Below are 17,595 nucleotides of genomic sequence, written 5' to 3' on the forward strand. Positions count from 1 at the left end.
AACTTGGAGGGCGTATTCTTTGTATGATGTAGGAGTTCAATAAGAAAGGATTTGCCGAAATTTTCCTACGGGGATGAAAAACGGGGGCAAAGTTTGTATGGAAAAACGTGATTCCTTAATCCAATCTACTTCAAATTTTGCATAAACATTCAACAACAAGAATTGATGGGAGACGTATTCAAATGTAATCCAATTTATAAAATTTATTCAGTAAAATTTGGATCCATAAAATATCTGGCAACTTCACAAAGAAAGCCTTAGAAATGTATACAAAATAGGAGATAAATTTTGAAAAAAATTTTGATGTCAATACGATATTTCAAAATTTATTATCACAGAAAAACATAATAATTATTTCCACAATTATTCAAAAAAGTTTTTCAAGGGTGCACCAAGGTTGAACATGGAATTAGTGTATATGGACCAGCTTTTACATGCTCTGAAAATAAAATAGAACAAAAACTAAAATGAATGAAAAGAGTATGGCAAGCAATATGATGGTGAACGTATCGTATCGCATACCTCAGTAACTATATCTCTAGGGAGTCATGTATAAATCAAGCTGTTGCTACTGACTCTTCTGTCCTCTACTAATTTTAAGCGTTCACATGGGGTAAACTGTAGGATAAAAAGAAAAAGTGAAAAATGTCAAGATCATTTCTTTTATATATATACACGCAAAAAAAGAGAAGAAAAACAGAAAAAAAATGTTATTTTCATTCATTTGCTGCTAGAAAAAAAACCATTTCATTGTTCATGGTATAATTTTCATTTATTACTATTATATATTATATTGTTATACCCTGTATATATGAAATATACATCAAGGTAGAATAATTTTAATCCCAAGTGTGCAAAATTTTGGAATAAGTGATCAGCAAGTCATATAATTAGCCCATAATTAAAAATGATAAGAGATATCAAGTTGAAATTTTTAAAGCATGTTCAAGACGTAAAAAATAAGTTTGAGTTCATAAATAAGCAATGTAAGGTCTTGTCCTGTAGGACCTTGTCTTGTATATCGTAAGAGATACAATAAAAGTTTAAGGATAAAAAGATTTCCCTATGAAAAAATAAACAACTTTTGTTTGAAAAGTTTTTTCGTAAACCCGTGAGGGCGCAAATTAGGCTAGAATATAAGTTTCCACTTTCTCCAAAACTATACAAAATATGAAGGTAGCTTCAAATATTTAGTCTCTTTATTCTAATTTCATGTCAAATCTGTCGGGTAATAAGAAGGAAGTTATTAGAATTTCAAAAAAGCGGTCAAAAGGGTATCATTTAATTTTACATGAATCTTTTTGTTTTTTTAGACTTATCTATTTTATGAAATGCAAGGTACTTGACATTATCTATACAGGGTATTTCAACCATTAACTCAGTCAATTATTTATTTTCACTTGTTTTAAATAAAATGTTTTCAGCACTTAAAAAGAATGAGAAGTTACGTGGAGTAATTTCACGCCTGAATTTCTATCAATTGTTAACGAATGGTATTCATGATAATTAATTATAAAACAAAGAAATTGTTTTTTTTTTCTTGTATATACAAAAAGTTTGAAAAAGTACTCTCTTCAGAGCTTATATGATACTTTTAAACGTGAAGAATGTAAACTACAATAAATTATGAAAAAATTGAGTTCCACAGAATATCAGGAGTTTTAAAAGATTGTTCTATATTCATTTTGAACCATAAAATAAAGATTTATACAAAATTTAAAATAGTAAATGTCAAACAAATTATGGCCAACTATTCTGATATACTCGATGAATTATTATGACTTGAAAACTGTGTATATCAAGAGAGGGTGGAGGCTATATAAAGCGATGGTTTTTACTTTTAAGCCCAGTGAAGCGGGTGGGTATCAACAAACAAACAAACAAATATGCTTACTTTCACATTTATAATATATATATGGGTTATAGACAGACACACATGAAACTACTACACTCTGTTTCGTTGAATGAATACAAATAACAGCCAGTTAATTCCCTGCAAAAGCTACAATAGAATCGATTTTAAACATTGTGTCGAATGACATATATTGTGTCATGTCATATATCATTAATTAAGCACACACGTGATACAATAAAGTACCTATACAGCCATCAATATAAACAAAGCCACCAATTTATTCAGTAAATAATAATAATTGCATACATACCACATAGGTAGGTATATGTATGAATTGAATTTGAATTCACCGATTAGCAATGAAAATATAATTTACATATTTAATTACAATCACTTTTATATAAATGTTTACTATACAATTTAATTCAATTTGTTTATTGTTATCAAAATATTATGAACAAGTGAAAACAAATAAATGATTGAGTTAATTGATGAAATACTCTGTATAGAAAGTGTTGAATATCAATGCTTGCATTATTTTTTATAAATTAGAAGGGTATACAAAATCAACACAAATATTTGGGTTTCGAAAATTTTCCTAGTATTTTCTAAACAACTTGTTTAAGCTACCTGCAAAATTTCAAATCTCTACCTTTTATAGGTTTGGAGAAAATGGACACTAAAGTTTTTCCCTAATTTACGACCCCACGTGTAAACAAACAGTGATGTTTACGGGAAAAAAAATTATCATCCATCTGTAGATTCTGTCAAGTATTAAAAAACTGCATAATGCAAAATACAAAAAACGTGATAACAAAACATAAACAATTAATTTTTGCAGTTCTACAGTAGAATAACTTAAAAAATTAAGTGATATTAATACAAGTAATGAAAAAATTTTAATTATAGTTATTATAATTTTAAAGTTATTTATTAATTAATTGTAATTTTAGCAATAAAATGCCACGACGTCGTACGTTGACGGGTCCTAAAGAGCGTGATCGTAATCGATCATTAATGCGTGATCATCGCAAGATCATGAAGAATTATATCTTTATCAAGATTATATTAATTTTTAAATGTATGCAGAAAATTTTGAGATTGCTCAAAAGAATTTGAATTTTGAAGTATGTAATGTATGTCCTCGTAGTTGGTTTGATTTACAGATTATTAAAGATGGGTTTTGTTGTATATGTCATTTTAAAATCAAAAATGAATTGAATATTTTCACAGCGGATAATAACATGGACCCTGGTTTACAACCTGATGTTTTAAACAAATTAACGTGTGTTGAGGAACAATTAAATAAAAATTTTTTGTCAATAATTGAAGTTTAATTTTATATTATAAATATCTATTTTATTTGAGACCATTCGCGAGCCATTACAAAGTTATACTTTTAGCTAGTATAATATTTATCTATCAGAGCATTTTTAGTGTAATTTAACAATCGTAAAAAGTTATCTCGACCTCAAATAAAGACAGGGTATTTAAGTAATATATTCTATTAGTTATTATCTTCACTTGTATCAAAAATTTATTTTCGTTGTGGTTCATAAACATTGAATATATGTTTGCTATAAAGTCAGGTACTTCGGTATAGGTACACGACTTTTATAAGAAAAGTTTTTAAGTGCCTTTTTCATTTTAATACTCTGGTTATAATCTATCCATTTTAAATTAAAATTTTTGAAAAACCATTTTTATTTAAAATTTATGAATTAAAATGTTATAATCTGTATAAAAATAAATGAAATTCTTCTCTTAATTTATAATATATATTCAACTATAAATGTGATATAAATCTTTTCAGCTTTAGGCGCTTTACCACGATTTAAATGTACTAAAATACTAAGTTCAAGTTAAATTAGAAAAGTACAGAGTTATATAGTTCACTGGTTCACTGTTGAGAGACATATAGACCAGAGAGAATCATATCTTACAATTATATAACAAAACAGTATATTTATATATCATCATATAACTTTTTAATTTTTTTTTTTTAAATTATTCATTATTCACTTTTTATACCATGTATATATAAAATATACATAGTATATTAAGTTTAGTCCCAAGTTTGTAACGCTTAACAAAATTGATGCTATTTTTTGGTACAGAATTTTGGTATAGGTGTTCATAAAATTACCTAATTAGTCCATTTCTAGTCCATAGTCCGGTTGTCTATCTGTCTGTCGTCTGTCATCTGTCCGTCTGTCATCACGATTACTCAAAAATTAAAGATGTGATGTCAATCTGAAATTTGTATAGCGTGCTGAAGACGTAAAAAGTGAGGTCAAGTTCGTCAATAAGAACCCATCTTGTTAACCGTTAGAGATAGAACAAAAGTTTAAATGTGAAAAATGTTTCTTTAAAAAAAAATAAACAACTTTAGTTTGAAACATTTTTTTGTAAACATCACTGTTGACCCGTGATAGCGCAAATTATGCGCAAACTGTATAGTATGTTATGGCTATATCAGTTATATATGTGTGTGTAATATGACAAAGTAATCAACACAGTCGATATATGGTATTTCAATAATTAACTCAGTCAATTGTTTGTTTTCACTTGTTTTATGTTTAAATTGACTTCATAAATTTGAAAATTTTTATTATTTGTTTTTACAATACGCTTTTCAAACTTTTCTTTTTAATGTTATTTTATATTTTTCTATATATTTGTGAAAATTTGTAAAATTTTATTGTTGACAATTCATTTCAATATAAGGTACATGAGCAGAACATTTCGAAGACAGTATTCTATTGGGAAAATTACTAATGACTTTAAGCAGTCAATATAGTGTAGTTTCTGAGTGGGTTATCAACAGATCCTACCAAACAAGGAGTGAATTTCGACGTATTTTGGCCCGCTGAATCCGAATTTTCACTTGCTCATCACTCAGAGTGGGAGAAATTTCTTTATAAATAAATTAATTATTTATACGGCATAAATTTTTTTTATCTCCAATTTCGATAAAACTCAGTTAATAAGGTAATTTTGACCCAAAATGCATTTGTTGACTGGCCGAATAGTATTTGATTTACGGACTAAAATCGATCCAAATATTGCGATATCTCAAAAACTCTGCATCCAATCATTAAATTAACCCGATTTTTATACTTTTTGGATCAAATTTACCCCATAAACCAAGTTTCGTCAAATTCCAAAACAAAAATTTTTTTTCCGATTATCTCAATTTTTTCAAAGGGGTACGTACCCCTTAAAAAAAATTCAAAAAATCGAAAAATTTTGTTTATCTCCAATTGCGATAAAACTCAGTTTATAAGGTAATTTTGACCCAAAAATTACAAAAATCGGGTGCATTTGTTGACTGGTCGAATAGTTTTTGAGTTACGGACTAAAATCGATCCAAATATTGCGATATCTCAAAAACTCTGCATCCAATCATTAAATTAACCCGATTTTATTACTTTTTGGATCAAAATTACCCTATAAACCAAGTTTCGTCAAATTCCAAAACAAAAATGTTTTTTCCGATTTTCTCGATTTTTTCAAAGGGGTACCTCTTAAAAAAAATTCAAAAAAATCGAAAAATTTTGTTTAACTCCAATTTCGATAAAACTCAGTTTATAAGGTAATTTCGACCCACAAATTACAAAAATCGGGTCATTTGTTGACTGGTCGAATAGTTTTTGAGATACGGACTAAAATCGATCCAAATATTGCAATGTCTCAAAAACTCTGCATCCAATCATTTTATCAACTTCATTTAAGTAGTGAGTGGACTTTTTTTTACGTAAAGCGTGGTATTTCGACAAATATAACATACGATAAATAAATAAAAAGTTAAGTATTAAATTAAATTAAATTTAATAAAGGTTAAATTATAAATTCAATTAAAGTTACACAATTTAATTATATAACATAGATAATAAACTACCCAAGTTTAAAAAATATATTTTTATTTTTTATACAAATAATATCTCGTAGTTTAGGTAATACATTCAACAATTGTATGTAAATAGTTTTAGAACTTCTGATATAAGGACGTTTTGTGAGTGTTCATATACGTATATTCAGAGTCCCACCTACCTATTCATCTCATTGAATTATGCTGTGCAATGCATGAAAATCTACTGTTCGCAAACAATTAATTTAACGTACCAACAACAAAACCTCCTTCTTAATATAAATGTATGTTTCAAGAAACGTGTAACAAAATGATCTCGAATCTAGAATCATTGTCTTTTTGAGGAATAACACAGAGATTTTAAGAAATTTAACAATACAAAAACAAAAAATAAGGGAAAGTTTTCAAGTGTCAAAAGTTTTAAACTGAGTTTAAAATTTACAAAGACATTTCAATTTTCAATTCTTTCAACATTTACAAACTTTCTGCCATTTTTCACGTATTATCAATAATTTTCAAAAAAGGAAAAACAAAAGAATCATGGAAATTTCGCTACATTATGGTCTATAATATACCCTTCTTTTAGGCTCAATCATTTATTTACAAGATTCTTCGTTTCGTTCTCAATTCTTTCGACGTTTGCAAACTTTCTTTAGAATCATTAAACTAACCTGATTTTTATACTTTTTGGATCAAAATGACCCCATTATTGTTCCCCGATTTTCTCGATTTTTCCAAAGGGGTACGTACACCTTAAAAAAATTGCAAAAAATCGAAAAAATTTTGGTATCTCCAATTTCGATAAAATTCAGTATATAAGGTATTTTTGACCCAAAAAGTACAAAAATTGGGTGCATTTGTTGACTGGTCGAATAGTTTTTGAGATACGGACTAAAATCTATCAAAATATTGCGATATCCCAGAAACTTTGCATCCAATCAATAAAATAAACTGATTTTTATACTTTTTGGATCAAAATTACCCCATCCACCGAGTTTCATCAAATTCCAAAACAAATTTTTTTTTTCCGATTTTCTCGATTTTTGAAAGGGGTACCCCCTTAAAAAAATTGCAAAAAATCGAAAAACTTTTTTTATCTCCAATTTCCTTCCCTTTTGAGCCCCTTAGGGGAGGAATTTCCAATAATCCCTTCTTCGTACTCACTTACGTTACTTAAGAAACGTGTGTAAAAAATTTCAGGCTTCTAGATCCAGCGATTTCAGCTGTGCGTTGATCGATCAGTCACCTTCCATTCTTATATATATAAATTACTATTTTATGAATTTATACCATGTGTGTTTGTACTATCTAAGCATATACATATCTGTAGTATGACAGAATACACCCGTTTAGTAATGCATCTAAGCGAGAGGTATTATATACATGTATCGTAAGACTACAGATACGATACGACAGATCTTCTGTTGTATGCATGCAGAGAGTGGGAGTTTTGATGAACTTACGAGTTATCTGTAACTAAAAAACTCCCACTCCCCAAGCGTCTTCCAACTAATGTTCAATACATGTATATAATACCTCTCGCTTAGATGCATTACTAAACGGATGTACTCTGTCATACTACAGATATGTATATGCCTAGATGGTACAAACACACATGGTATAATATTAATAAATATTTAAAGGACCGCTCATCATTCCAGCCAGCAAATAGTATTTAGATACTATTTTAAAAACCATTTAGCATGAAGTAACTAAATTTGTTCCCTATGACGCTAGCTCTGTTCTATACTCAAAAAAAGACGATAACAGTATTATCCTAATTTCAAGAATTATTTTTTATAAAAGATTTTCTTTAAAGTAAATATATATAAGTTACTTGAAATGACTGGTATTATTTTATACATTTAACCAAGCTTACGACGGGAAAACCTCCGACACAATAATACATAAGGCTGTACAGTTTTCCCGAGTAAAAACCGAGATACATAATAATTGTTTTCAACATTTCCCACTGTAAACGTATAAACGTATGATGTTCCTAATAAACTACTACTTGCTTGTTCATTTTCCATTTAGAGTGAAAGAGTAGAAGAAAATTGAAATAAGCATTCTCTCAACTGTAAACAATATAATATAAGGTACAGTACAGGTGAATTTGTTGTAACGTGTTTATATATTGACTTGTCAACACTTTTTACTGTATTTATTTGTCAATAAACAACTGTAATTTTGAAGGTTTTTGTCTATTACTTTCTTGACCTACTTAAAAGGTGTTCTTACACGAGATTTTCATTTTATAGATGGTCACAAATAGTAGAATCAATTTTTCACAGGTGTAACTACACTATTTATACCTATTTTATACACAAAATACAAAGAAGCAGAAATTTTAGTCTGAATATACAACATTGCACACTATACCTAAATAACATTTGTAATCTGTGAATTCTTTTGTATATTTTATTCATTCTATTCAGGTATTCGTTGTGTGCGTAGTCATGGTAGGGATAATAAAATCGATGCCAGCGCTTCCAGTGAAAATTTTGGTGATAAAGGGGGCTGTTATGACTAATTTGCAGTTCTTTACATGTTAATATTATAGAAAATGTCAAATTAAAATTATTGAAAAACACTAATTAATTAAACTTAATGCATTAAAAATTGTGAAAATAAGAAATCAAATAGCACAAATATTATTTTTCGAATGTAAATTATCATAATTATTTATTTAAATTTGTGAGACAATAATATTAAATTTTCAATGTAAGTCTTCAATGCAATCCATACAATTATATATGCATCCATACAATTCAATTCTATAATTAAAGTAGTATATCGTTGTCATGGAAACGAAACTCGCGCACGGTGCGAATACAAAACTTTTTTAAACAAAAATCATTTTTAGCGAGATGATGGTTGATATTTGTGGCACTATGGCGCTAAAATCTTAATTAAAAAAACATAATACATGAATAGAAGATGACAATTAGATGTCATGATGATTTAAAAGATCGACCTATTTACTTACAAATCATAAGTGTTACATAATATACAAAATAGAAGGAAATACTTAAATTAAAAATAATTCAATATTATATACATACATAGACACTTGTTAAAATTTGAGTTATTGGAAAATAATCAATCAATCAATCTTTTGAATAATTTGTTGACACGTATTTCGTTTTTACCTTAAAATATATAGAACGATTGAAAAGTATTAATTTAATTTAAGAATAATGTAAAGTATAAGGTACCAAAAAAAAATATATGATAATACTAGCGGCCCCGACGGACGTTGTCCCGTAAACACGTAACTCCAATTCATGAATACCTATACTACGTTTAGCCTGTCCGCTAAACCCATCCCGCTAAACCCCAATTTAACTCCTATTTATTGGAGTGGCCTGACCTTTGATAGTAGAGCTCGCTGCGCTCGCATATGGCTCTAATAAATGCCTATTGACAATACCTGAATACTATTAAAAATACATAGTACACATAGTATACATAATGTGATATGATTTATATGCGCTCCCACCATTTAATGAAATTTCATTTTTTTGGTACGGAGCCCTCAAAAACAGTTGTACTGGACCAAATTGTAAATCTAAACCATCCTCGAATCCCCTTGAACTCACACAAAAAATTTCATCAAAATCGGTCCAGCCGTCTAGGAGGAGTTCAGTCACATACACACGAACACAAGAAATATATATATTAAGATATTCGTGAATCAGAATTGAAAAGGAATATCTATTATCGACCTTATAGAAGGTATTAACATGGATTGAACGAAAATAATTCTTTAGTAGTTTTCACAGCACAGTTACAAAAATGAAATTTAAATACGTTAATTCGTTCAATTTAACCTATCTCTATTCAATTTTACTTTTTAAAAAAATCATACCATTCATACCATTAACGGAAATTAAAATAACTTTAAAATTCATAGTTTTTAAAGCAAGATGAGTCCTACGAACCCAAGACCCAATTGACCTATGCTGCTCATTTACGAACTCGACCTCACTTTTTATGTCCTAAGCACGCTGTAAAAATTTCAGCTTGACATCTCTTTTCGTTCCCTAGCCAGGCAGACAGACAGACAGACAGCCGGAAATGGACTAATTAAGTGATTTTATGAACAACTATACCAAAATTTTGTTCATAGTATCACTTTTAAGTGTTACAAACTTAGGACTAAACTTAGTATACCTTTGTATATTTCATATACATGGTATAAAAAAAAATAATGCAGTTATTTTCAACATTTTGTACAGTTTAAGTTGTTCTATATGAGATTAAATAAATAAATTATTAATCAATTTAAGATTGATTAATAGTTGAAGAATCAAGTGACTAAATATCTTCCAAAGAAATTTAAACAGAATTTTTATTACTGAATAAAAAAAATATCAATGTGTAGAGTTTAGTGGTCGGTGACCTATGACTTATTTATTACATGTTCTATATGGGATTCAATAAAATACAACACTAACTGTGACCTGTTGTCATTAAAACTGAACTCATAAAAATAATGATGTCAAACATCAAACCAGAAGACGTTACATCGAATTTTTACTATCGGTTAAAAGTTACTTGAATTTTTTAGAAAGTTATTTATTTGATATAAATCGAAAACTCAATATCAAAAATTAAATGTACAACTAAAAGCAAGAAAATTGAATCAGTTCAACTGAAATGCATACACCAAAGATATTGTAATAGTACTATTACTATTATTTTATCTATGGCATACACAAAGAAAGGTCATATCTAAGGTAGAAAATAAATGTCGTGTTAATGGTGACATTATTTTCAATTTCTTTGATTATCAATTCGAAAAATGTTGGGAAAATGCTTTTCTTTTTTTAAATAGATTTCTTTCGTTGTGAAAAACAGAAAAAAAAGATTCCGTTTCCGGAACGCTCCGCACGCGGTTTTGGGACAATTTATCTCTGCATTATTTTCTTTGGTGACGTGTTCTATCGAATAGTGACAACGTTTTTTTTTTTCAACAGGGTTTGTATGTCCCGACTCCCGAGGTATGCATGTCGCTTCCTACTAAAAAACTGTTATAATAAAATCGTTCAATGCGACTAAAGCAGTTTTCATTTCAAAAATTTTCATTTTATGTTCCCTTAAAAATTTTTTTATCCTATTGGTTCTAAGGCAAGTGCATTTTCTCTTTATTGTTACTGTCAACATAAATCGGAATAAAGAATTATTATTTAAATAAAAAACTTACTTTCATCACTTTGCGGCGCAGACAAGATGGCGCTATGTTTCTTTTTGACTTCTTCGACATTTGCCTGTATCTTGTCTATCATCTCACGTATCTCCTCCACCTATTAACAAAAGAAAATAATTATTATTTTAATAATATATTTTTATTATGTTGGCAAATTGATTTTTTTTTTATAAAATTTTCATTAAACTTAATTTTTTTTAAATTGTTACTAAATTAATACAGGAGAAAGTACTCTAGATAGACCTTCTGTATAGATTAATTCACTATTAATTATCCTGAAATTCGACTGTGTTATAAAAATTCGGCTTTTCATCCTATCCAATTCATTTTTCGCATAGATTTCAATCCTTTTAACATACATTGCAAAAATGTTCTTAAAATGTCTAAATTCATTCTGAAACGATGCTGTTATGTGAAAAATACGGCAGACCTTGACGACTTTCTTTAGACAATACATAAACATGCGTCATTTTAATTGATTTGATTCTTTGAAAAGGTAAATTGATAATGAATCAAATATGTATTTTTAAGTATGATAATTTGTTCTACGTCATACAATATTCCATGAATTTAATAATAAAAACTATTTAATTATGTATTAGGACTACGTTAACTTCATCTTTACTATTCACTTTTCAAAAATAATTTCTGAGGTGAAAAATTTTTGCTTTTGCAAAGTGTAACGCAAGGCACATCGTATTTCTGATAAATAAATTGGTCACGTTTAACTAACTCTAAGTGTCCAGAAATTTTACGAGCCGAAAAACCTTTAACGGGATGTCAGTAGCCCATATTTTTCAATTCGTTAGAATTTAGTTGAAATTATTTTGATTCTTTTTAACTTCCCAGAGGAAGTTAATGTAATGAGGCCGCTTTTGAAAATCTCCAATTTTACATATTTCCGCGGTATCAAGGCAGCAATTTTCTATGTGATATCTGTGTGTGTGTGTGTGTGTGTGTGTGTGTGTGTGTGTGTGTGTGTGTGTGTGTGTGTGTGTGTGTGTGTGTGTGTGTGTGTGTGTGCGTATGTACGTATGTTGGTTCGGATTCTTTCACCTCGATTATCTCGCGAAACAGTTATGATATTAACACGTGACTGGGCGTAATCGCGTATTTAAGAATTGAAAGGAGTTTTCAGCAGAATTAGTTGAGTCGTTTTTTAATGGTAATAAAAAAAACTGGAAAAAACTGAATAAATAGAATCTGAAAAGTGAATAAAACACATAATTTTTCTATGGAGATAATAATCGTTCCAGCATAAGCTGCAGTACATGTTCGAAGAATAATCTATGAAGGCTAATCGGACTTTTTTTGCGATGTACTGCCAATTTATAATTAATTTTTTTATATCATTTTATTTCAACAAATAGTGTTTAAATTCCCAGTAAAATGTGGGTTTGGTAACAACCAGCTATCATCAGGACAAGTTTTAATATCCACAAAAATAGTATCAAAACTATATACTCCATTTTCTTACATCCACCTTTTAGTCAAATATAATATTAAAAAGCTAACAATACTTCTAAACGAATGAATATTTTTTATTTGATAAAAAATATGTATACAGAATGTTCGATTTACATCTAGGCATATAAATATCACAAGTATGACAGAGTACATGCGTTAAACAATGCTTCTAAGTAAGAGGTATTATAGGTGTTATATGATATTGCAAACTTGTATCGTGGCTTATCTGTTGTAGTTCATCTATTCAACTAAGAAACTCCCACTCTCCAAGCATTTTACTATATCGACGCTTATCGAAGCTTCAACACATGTAGACAACGTGTTCTGTTATTAACTGCAGAAACATAACTTCCCAAAATAAGCTCATCAAGAGCAACAAAAAAACTCTTTTCCAAATTTGGATCTGAGCCCTAATTTGGGAGCTACAGGTATGACAAAAATTGATAAATTTGATTATTCACAGACTATCATTCGATAACCAGTAGCCAACGATAATCAGAAGATATTAGTAAATTTTTTAAAATAATATTCAACTGAGGTAGGGATTTTTAAAAATTATAACATGATTTGATTGGATTATATTATTTTGCAAAAACATTAAATTATTGTACGTAAACAAACAAACTATGTGACAATGGGTGTGGTTTGTTTGCTTAGGTCCAATGATAAGTTGTTTACTTATAATTATTATTATTTTCTCAGAATTTTTTGAGAAGTTAGGTTTCTGCAGTTAATAACAGAACACGTTGTATAATACCTCTCACTTAGATGCATTGTTTAACGCATGTATTCTGTCATACTCATAATATTTACATGCCTAGATGTAAATCGAACATTTTGTATAAAACACATATAATATGCATAAAGCAAACTCCACAGATATGGACAAATAGATTATTAACATATAAATATTACAGTAGTAGGTATATATTTTAGATAAAGGCCTCCTCTACACTACAGTCTACACTGCTCTACTCTACTCTACTCTATATATATATACGTACGAAATTGGGTCAACATTTACATTATTTATGATATTATATGTTCATTTTCATTTCATATATTTAAACCCAAAGTAATATATATCTTCTTTTTTTTTGTAACTGATTTAAATTAAAATTTTAATACTGTAGGTATTTAATATACAAACTAAAATCATTCAATGTAAATGGAAAAAAAAATGGTTTACGCTTTGTGGTTTCCACAAGTTATTCCAAATCTAACAAAAAAAAAGAAGGGTTGGAAAACGTTTGAAAATTTTATATCAATGTCAAAATGAGTCAAGTTTAAAATTATGCCAAAAATATAGATACTTTTATATTAGTTATCGTGAAAATTGTTTGTTTACTCATTTTCTTAATGAAATTATTGTCTACTAGGTTAAAATGTAACTTTTTGGTGGTAAACTTTACAAAAAAAATACAAAAGATTTAGACATGAAATGAAATGTTGTAGTTCCATATTTATGTCTAGATGTGTTATCAATCATTATTTTTAGAAAAAATTATATAAATAATAAATAATAAAAAACAACAGTATTTTTTATTTATCACATGTATGTATATATACAATCTATATATATGCGCAAAGACAGTGACACCATCTGTGAGCTACGTCTGATACTAATATATTATTGGCTACATTTAATATTAATTTTAATTAAGTGGCCATCTGTAGATTCTTTCAAGTTTAAAAAACATCATAATGAAAAATACAAAAAACGTGATAACAAAACATAAACAATTAATTTTTGCAGTTCTACAGTAGAGTAACTTAAAAAATTAAGTGATATTAATACAAGTAATGAAAAAATTTTAATTATAGTTATTATAATTTTAAAGTTATTTATTAATTAATTGTAATTTTAGCAATAAAATGCCACGACGTTGTACGGTGACAGGTCGTAAAGAGCGTGATCGTAATCGATCATTAATGTGTGATCACCGGAAAAGACGAAAACAAGATCAAGAAGAATTATATCTTTATCAAGATTATATTAATTTTAAAATGTATGCAAAAAATTTTGAGATTGCTCAAAAGAAGTTGAATTTTGAAGTATGTAATGTATGTAATCGTCGTTGATTTCATTTACAAATTAATAAAGATGGGTTTTATTGTATTTGTCATAAATTTAAAATCAAAAATGAATTGAATATTTTCACAGCGGATAATAAGATGGATCCTGGTTTACAACCTGATGTTTTAAAGAAATTAACGTTTGTTGAGTAACAATTAAATTAAAAATATTTGTCAATAATTGAAAATATACTTTTAGCTGTAATAGAAACATACAGAGTGGACCATTTTAATCGTTACGATCGACTAATTGAAATTTCCTTCTAGATATTTCTTTATTTTAAAATGGACCACCGTGTATATTCAGACAAGGATATATAATATTATTTATTCAAATGAACCCAAGTCATACCAAGTTTTTCCGAAAATAATTCGTACTTTTTTGAATGAATTTTTTTTTTTTTTTTTAAATTTAATACAATAAATAATATTCTTAATCATGTGTTATTTCACTTGATATGTGTTGTTGAATGCCTTTGAAGAGAGTATTAAAGAATATTAATATTGTACATGAAGTCATAGGAATGCATTGTGTAATCATCGGAAAAATGAGTATGCACTTCTTCTGTTTAAACAAAAGATATGCTTAAAGTGCATTATTTAAAATTGAGATGAATTATCAATATAATTTGTTTTAAAGATATTAGCTCGCAAAAAGTGGCGTACTTTTTAAATCAATGCAAGTAACACAGCTTATAGATTTCTAATGTCACAGACGAAAAATTTGAAAAAAAAATTTCATCCATATCCTAAAATTTAATTTCGGGTCTATCACATCCAAACTTTATCCAATTTTAATAAACCAAGTATGTAATTTAACTAAATTTGGGTCATACTTTTCAAGTTTGTGGTCAAAATTAACCTAGCTCTAATAGGTTTCAAGAATATGAAGTCCTGGTCCCGGTATTAGGCACATAAATGATAGCTATCGAAAAACTGACAACACAGCTGAAAAGAATGACCCAAAATTAGTGGGTCTCAAAAAAAATTCCAATAAGATCGGATTAAATTTGCCTGTGTTATCAAAAAAATTGAATATTTTTAACTTTATGACGTCATCGGAATCCGAAAATTTTAATATTGCTCTATCAAATCCAAATTTTATCCAATTTTTATAAACCAAGTATGTAATCCTACTAACTTTGGGTCATACTTTTCAAATTTGTGATCAAAATTAACCTAGCTCTAATAGGTTTCAAGAATATGAAGTCCTGGTTCCGAGATTAAGCACATAAATGACAGCTATCGAAAAACTGACATCACAGCTGAAAAGAATGACCCAAAATTAGTGGGTTTCAAACAAAATTCCAATCAGATCGGATCAAATTTGCCTGTATTATCAAACAAATTGAATTTTTTTACTTTATGACGTCATCAGAATCCGAAAATTGTAATATTGCTCTATCAAATCCAAATTTTATCCAATTTTGATAAGTCAAGTATGTAATCCTACTAAATTTGGGTCATACTTTTCAAATTTGTGCTCAAAATTAACCTAGCTCTAATAGGTTTCAAGAATATAAATTCTGGTCCCGGGATTAGGCACATAAATGATAGCTATCGAAAAACTGACATCACGGCTGAAAAGAATGACCCAAAATTAGTGGGTTTCAAAAAAAATTACAATCAGATCGGATCAAATTTGCCTGTGTTATCAAAAAAATCGAATTTTTTAACTTTAAAAATTTTAATTTTACTCATCCAAATTTACCCAATTTTGACAAACGCTATTTATAGCTACCACACAAAATAAATAAGAGAAAATGAAAAACCTCCTTTAAAATTAAAGCTGTTTTTCAATTTAAGAAAATAAAATAACCAATAATAAAACATGGAACGAACAACAAAGGATTTATTGGTTTACGTAAAAGAGGAAAAATGTAATCTAGAAAAACACTTAGTGAAATGTTCGTGAGTATAATAACAAATTAAAAAAAACTACACAGTCCAAAAAAAAAAATCAATATTATTATTATTATTATTATTGAAAGCAAGTATGCTATACTACTTGTATGTGTGCAAATGAAATAAAATACGCTCATTAAATCAGATGTCAATAACAAAAAATCTGGTATGAACACACCATCCAAATAACCTCTATATAGTTTAACATGTTCCTCTTTAATTTCTATGTTATTTATGATAATTATTTTTTTCTGCATTGACATTATAAGTTTATTCAGTTTTCGCCTTTTTACATCATATATTTAAGGACGTTCCCAAAAAAATGAGTGTAAGAAAATAATTGAGGCTTACGTTTCAAATTTTCTGAGTGCTTTTTTCTAGCTTCTGGTAGAACTTGGAAAAATTAGACGGAAGTAAAGAGTAAAATTTTTATATATACCATAGTAATATAAAGTAATTTTGACCCAAAAAGTACAAAAATCAGGTGAATTTATTGACTGGTCGAATAGTTTTTGAGATACGGACTAAAATCGAATCAAACATTGCGATATCTGTGAAAGCCTGTACAAGTATACCCGTACAGATTTATTTGAGACAGGTATGCCGATAAATGTATACAAGGTCTTAAAAGGAAACTACATTTTTTGTTGCATTTAGCTTTCAATTATTATGAAAAACTAAAGACAGTTTCATTGTAAAGCTTCGATTTTTCCAAATTTTCAAACAAATTCCTTTTAGTGAAAATCTTTTCGAATTCGAAAACAACACGTCTTTATTACACATTACTTTGCACAGTATGTATATACAGGTAAATTTAATGAGTTTGCATGTAGAAGCGACATTTTTCATTTTGTTAATTTTCCAATTCATACTAGCATTATTCATATTGTTCATTAGCAATATAATTATCTGTAGGTTAGTAAGTAAGTACATAATTGTTCTTATAAATAATAAAAACAATTTGTTTTACTGTTTTTATAATTTAAGCCCTTTTTTGTAAACATGGTTCAACCACAATAATTAACCAACCCATAAATAAAGAATTCTCTTTTATTTAAATTATAAATATGTATTTTTATCCGATTTTGCCAGAAAGAAGATTATACTTTTCGAGTGTATATTAAATATGTATACATTTTTAACAGCTTGATGGGCTTTAAATTAAGAGGTGTCGTTAGATTCGTCATAAATTGTGAAAGTGGTGACATT

The 17,595-nt window shown here is 28.2% G+C and overlaps 1 protein-coding gene across 6 annotated transcripts in view; it reads right to left on the reverse strand.

Annotated features, from left to right (window-relative positions):
• The window catches only part of LOC123296929 (syntaxin-1A), a 138,071-nt gene that overhangs the window by 98,945 nt on the left and 21,531 nt on the right, over positions 1–17,595 (reverse strand). For all 6 annotated transcript variants that reach the window (XM_044878640.1, XM_044878644.1, XM_044878641.1 and 3 more), the window contains exon 3: positions 10,936–11,035. In XM_044878640.1, coding sequence (XP_044734575.1) covers positions 10,936–11,035 — 100 coding nt within the window. The remainder of the gene's footprint in view (positions 1–10,935; positions 11,036–17,595) is intronic.

Source organism: Chrysoperla carnea, chromosome 3 (genome assembly GCF_905475395.1).
Source record: "Chrysoperla carnea chromosome 3, inChrCarn1.1, whole genome shotgun sequence".
Classification (NCBI taxonomy): domain Eukaryota; kingdom Metazoa; phylum Arthropoda; class Insecta; order Neuroptera; family Chrysopidae; genus Chrysoperla; species Chrysoperla carnea.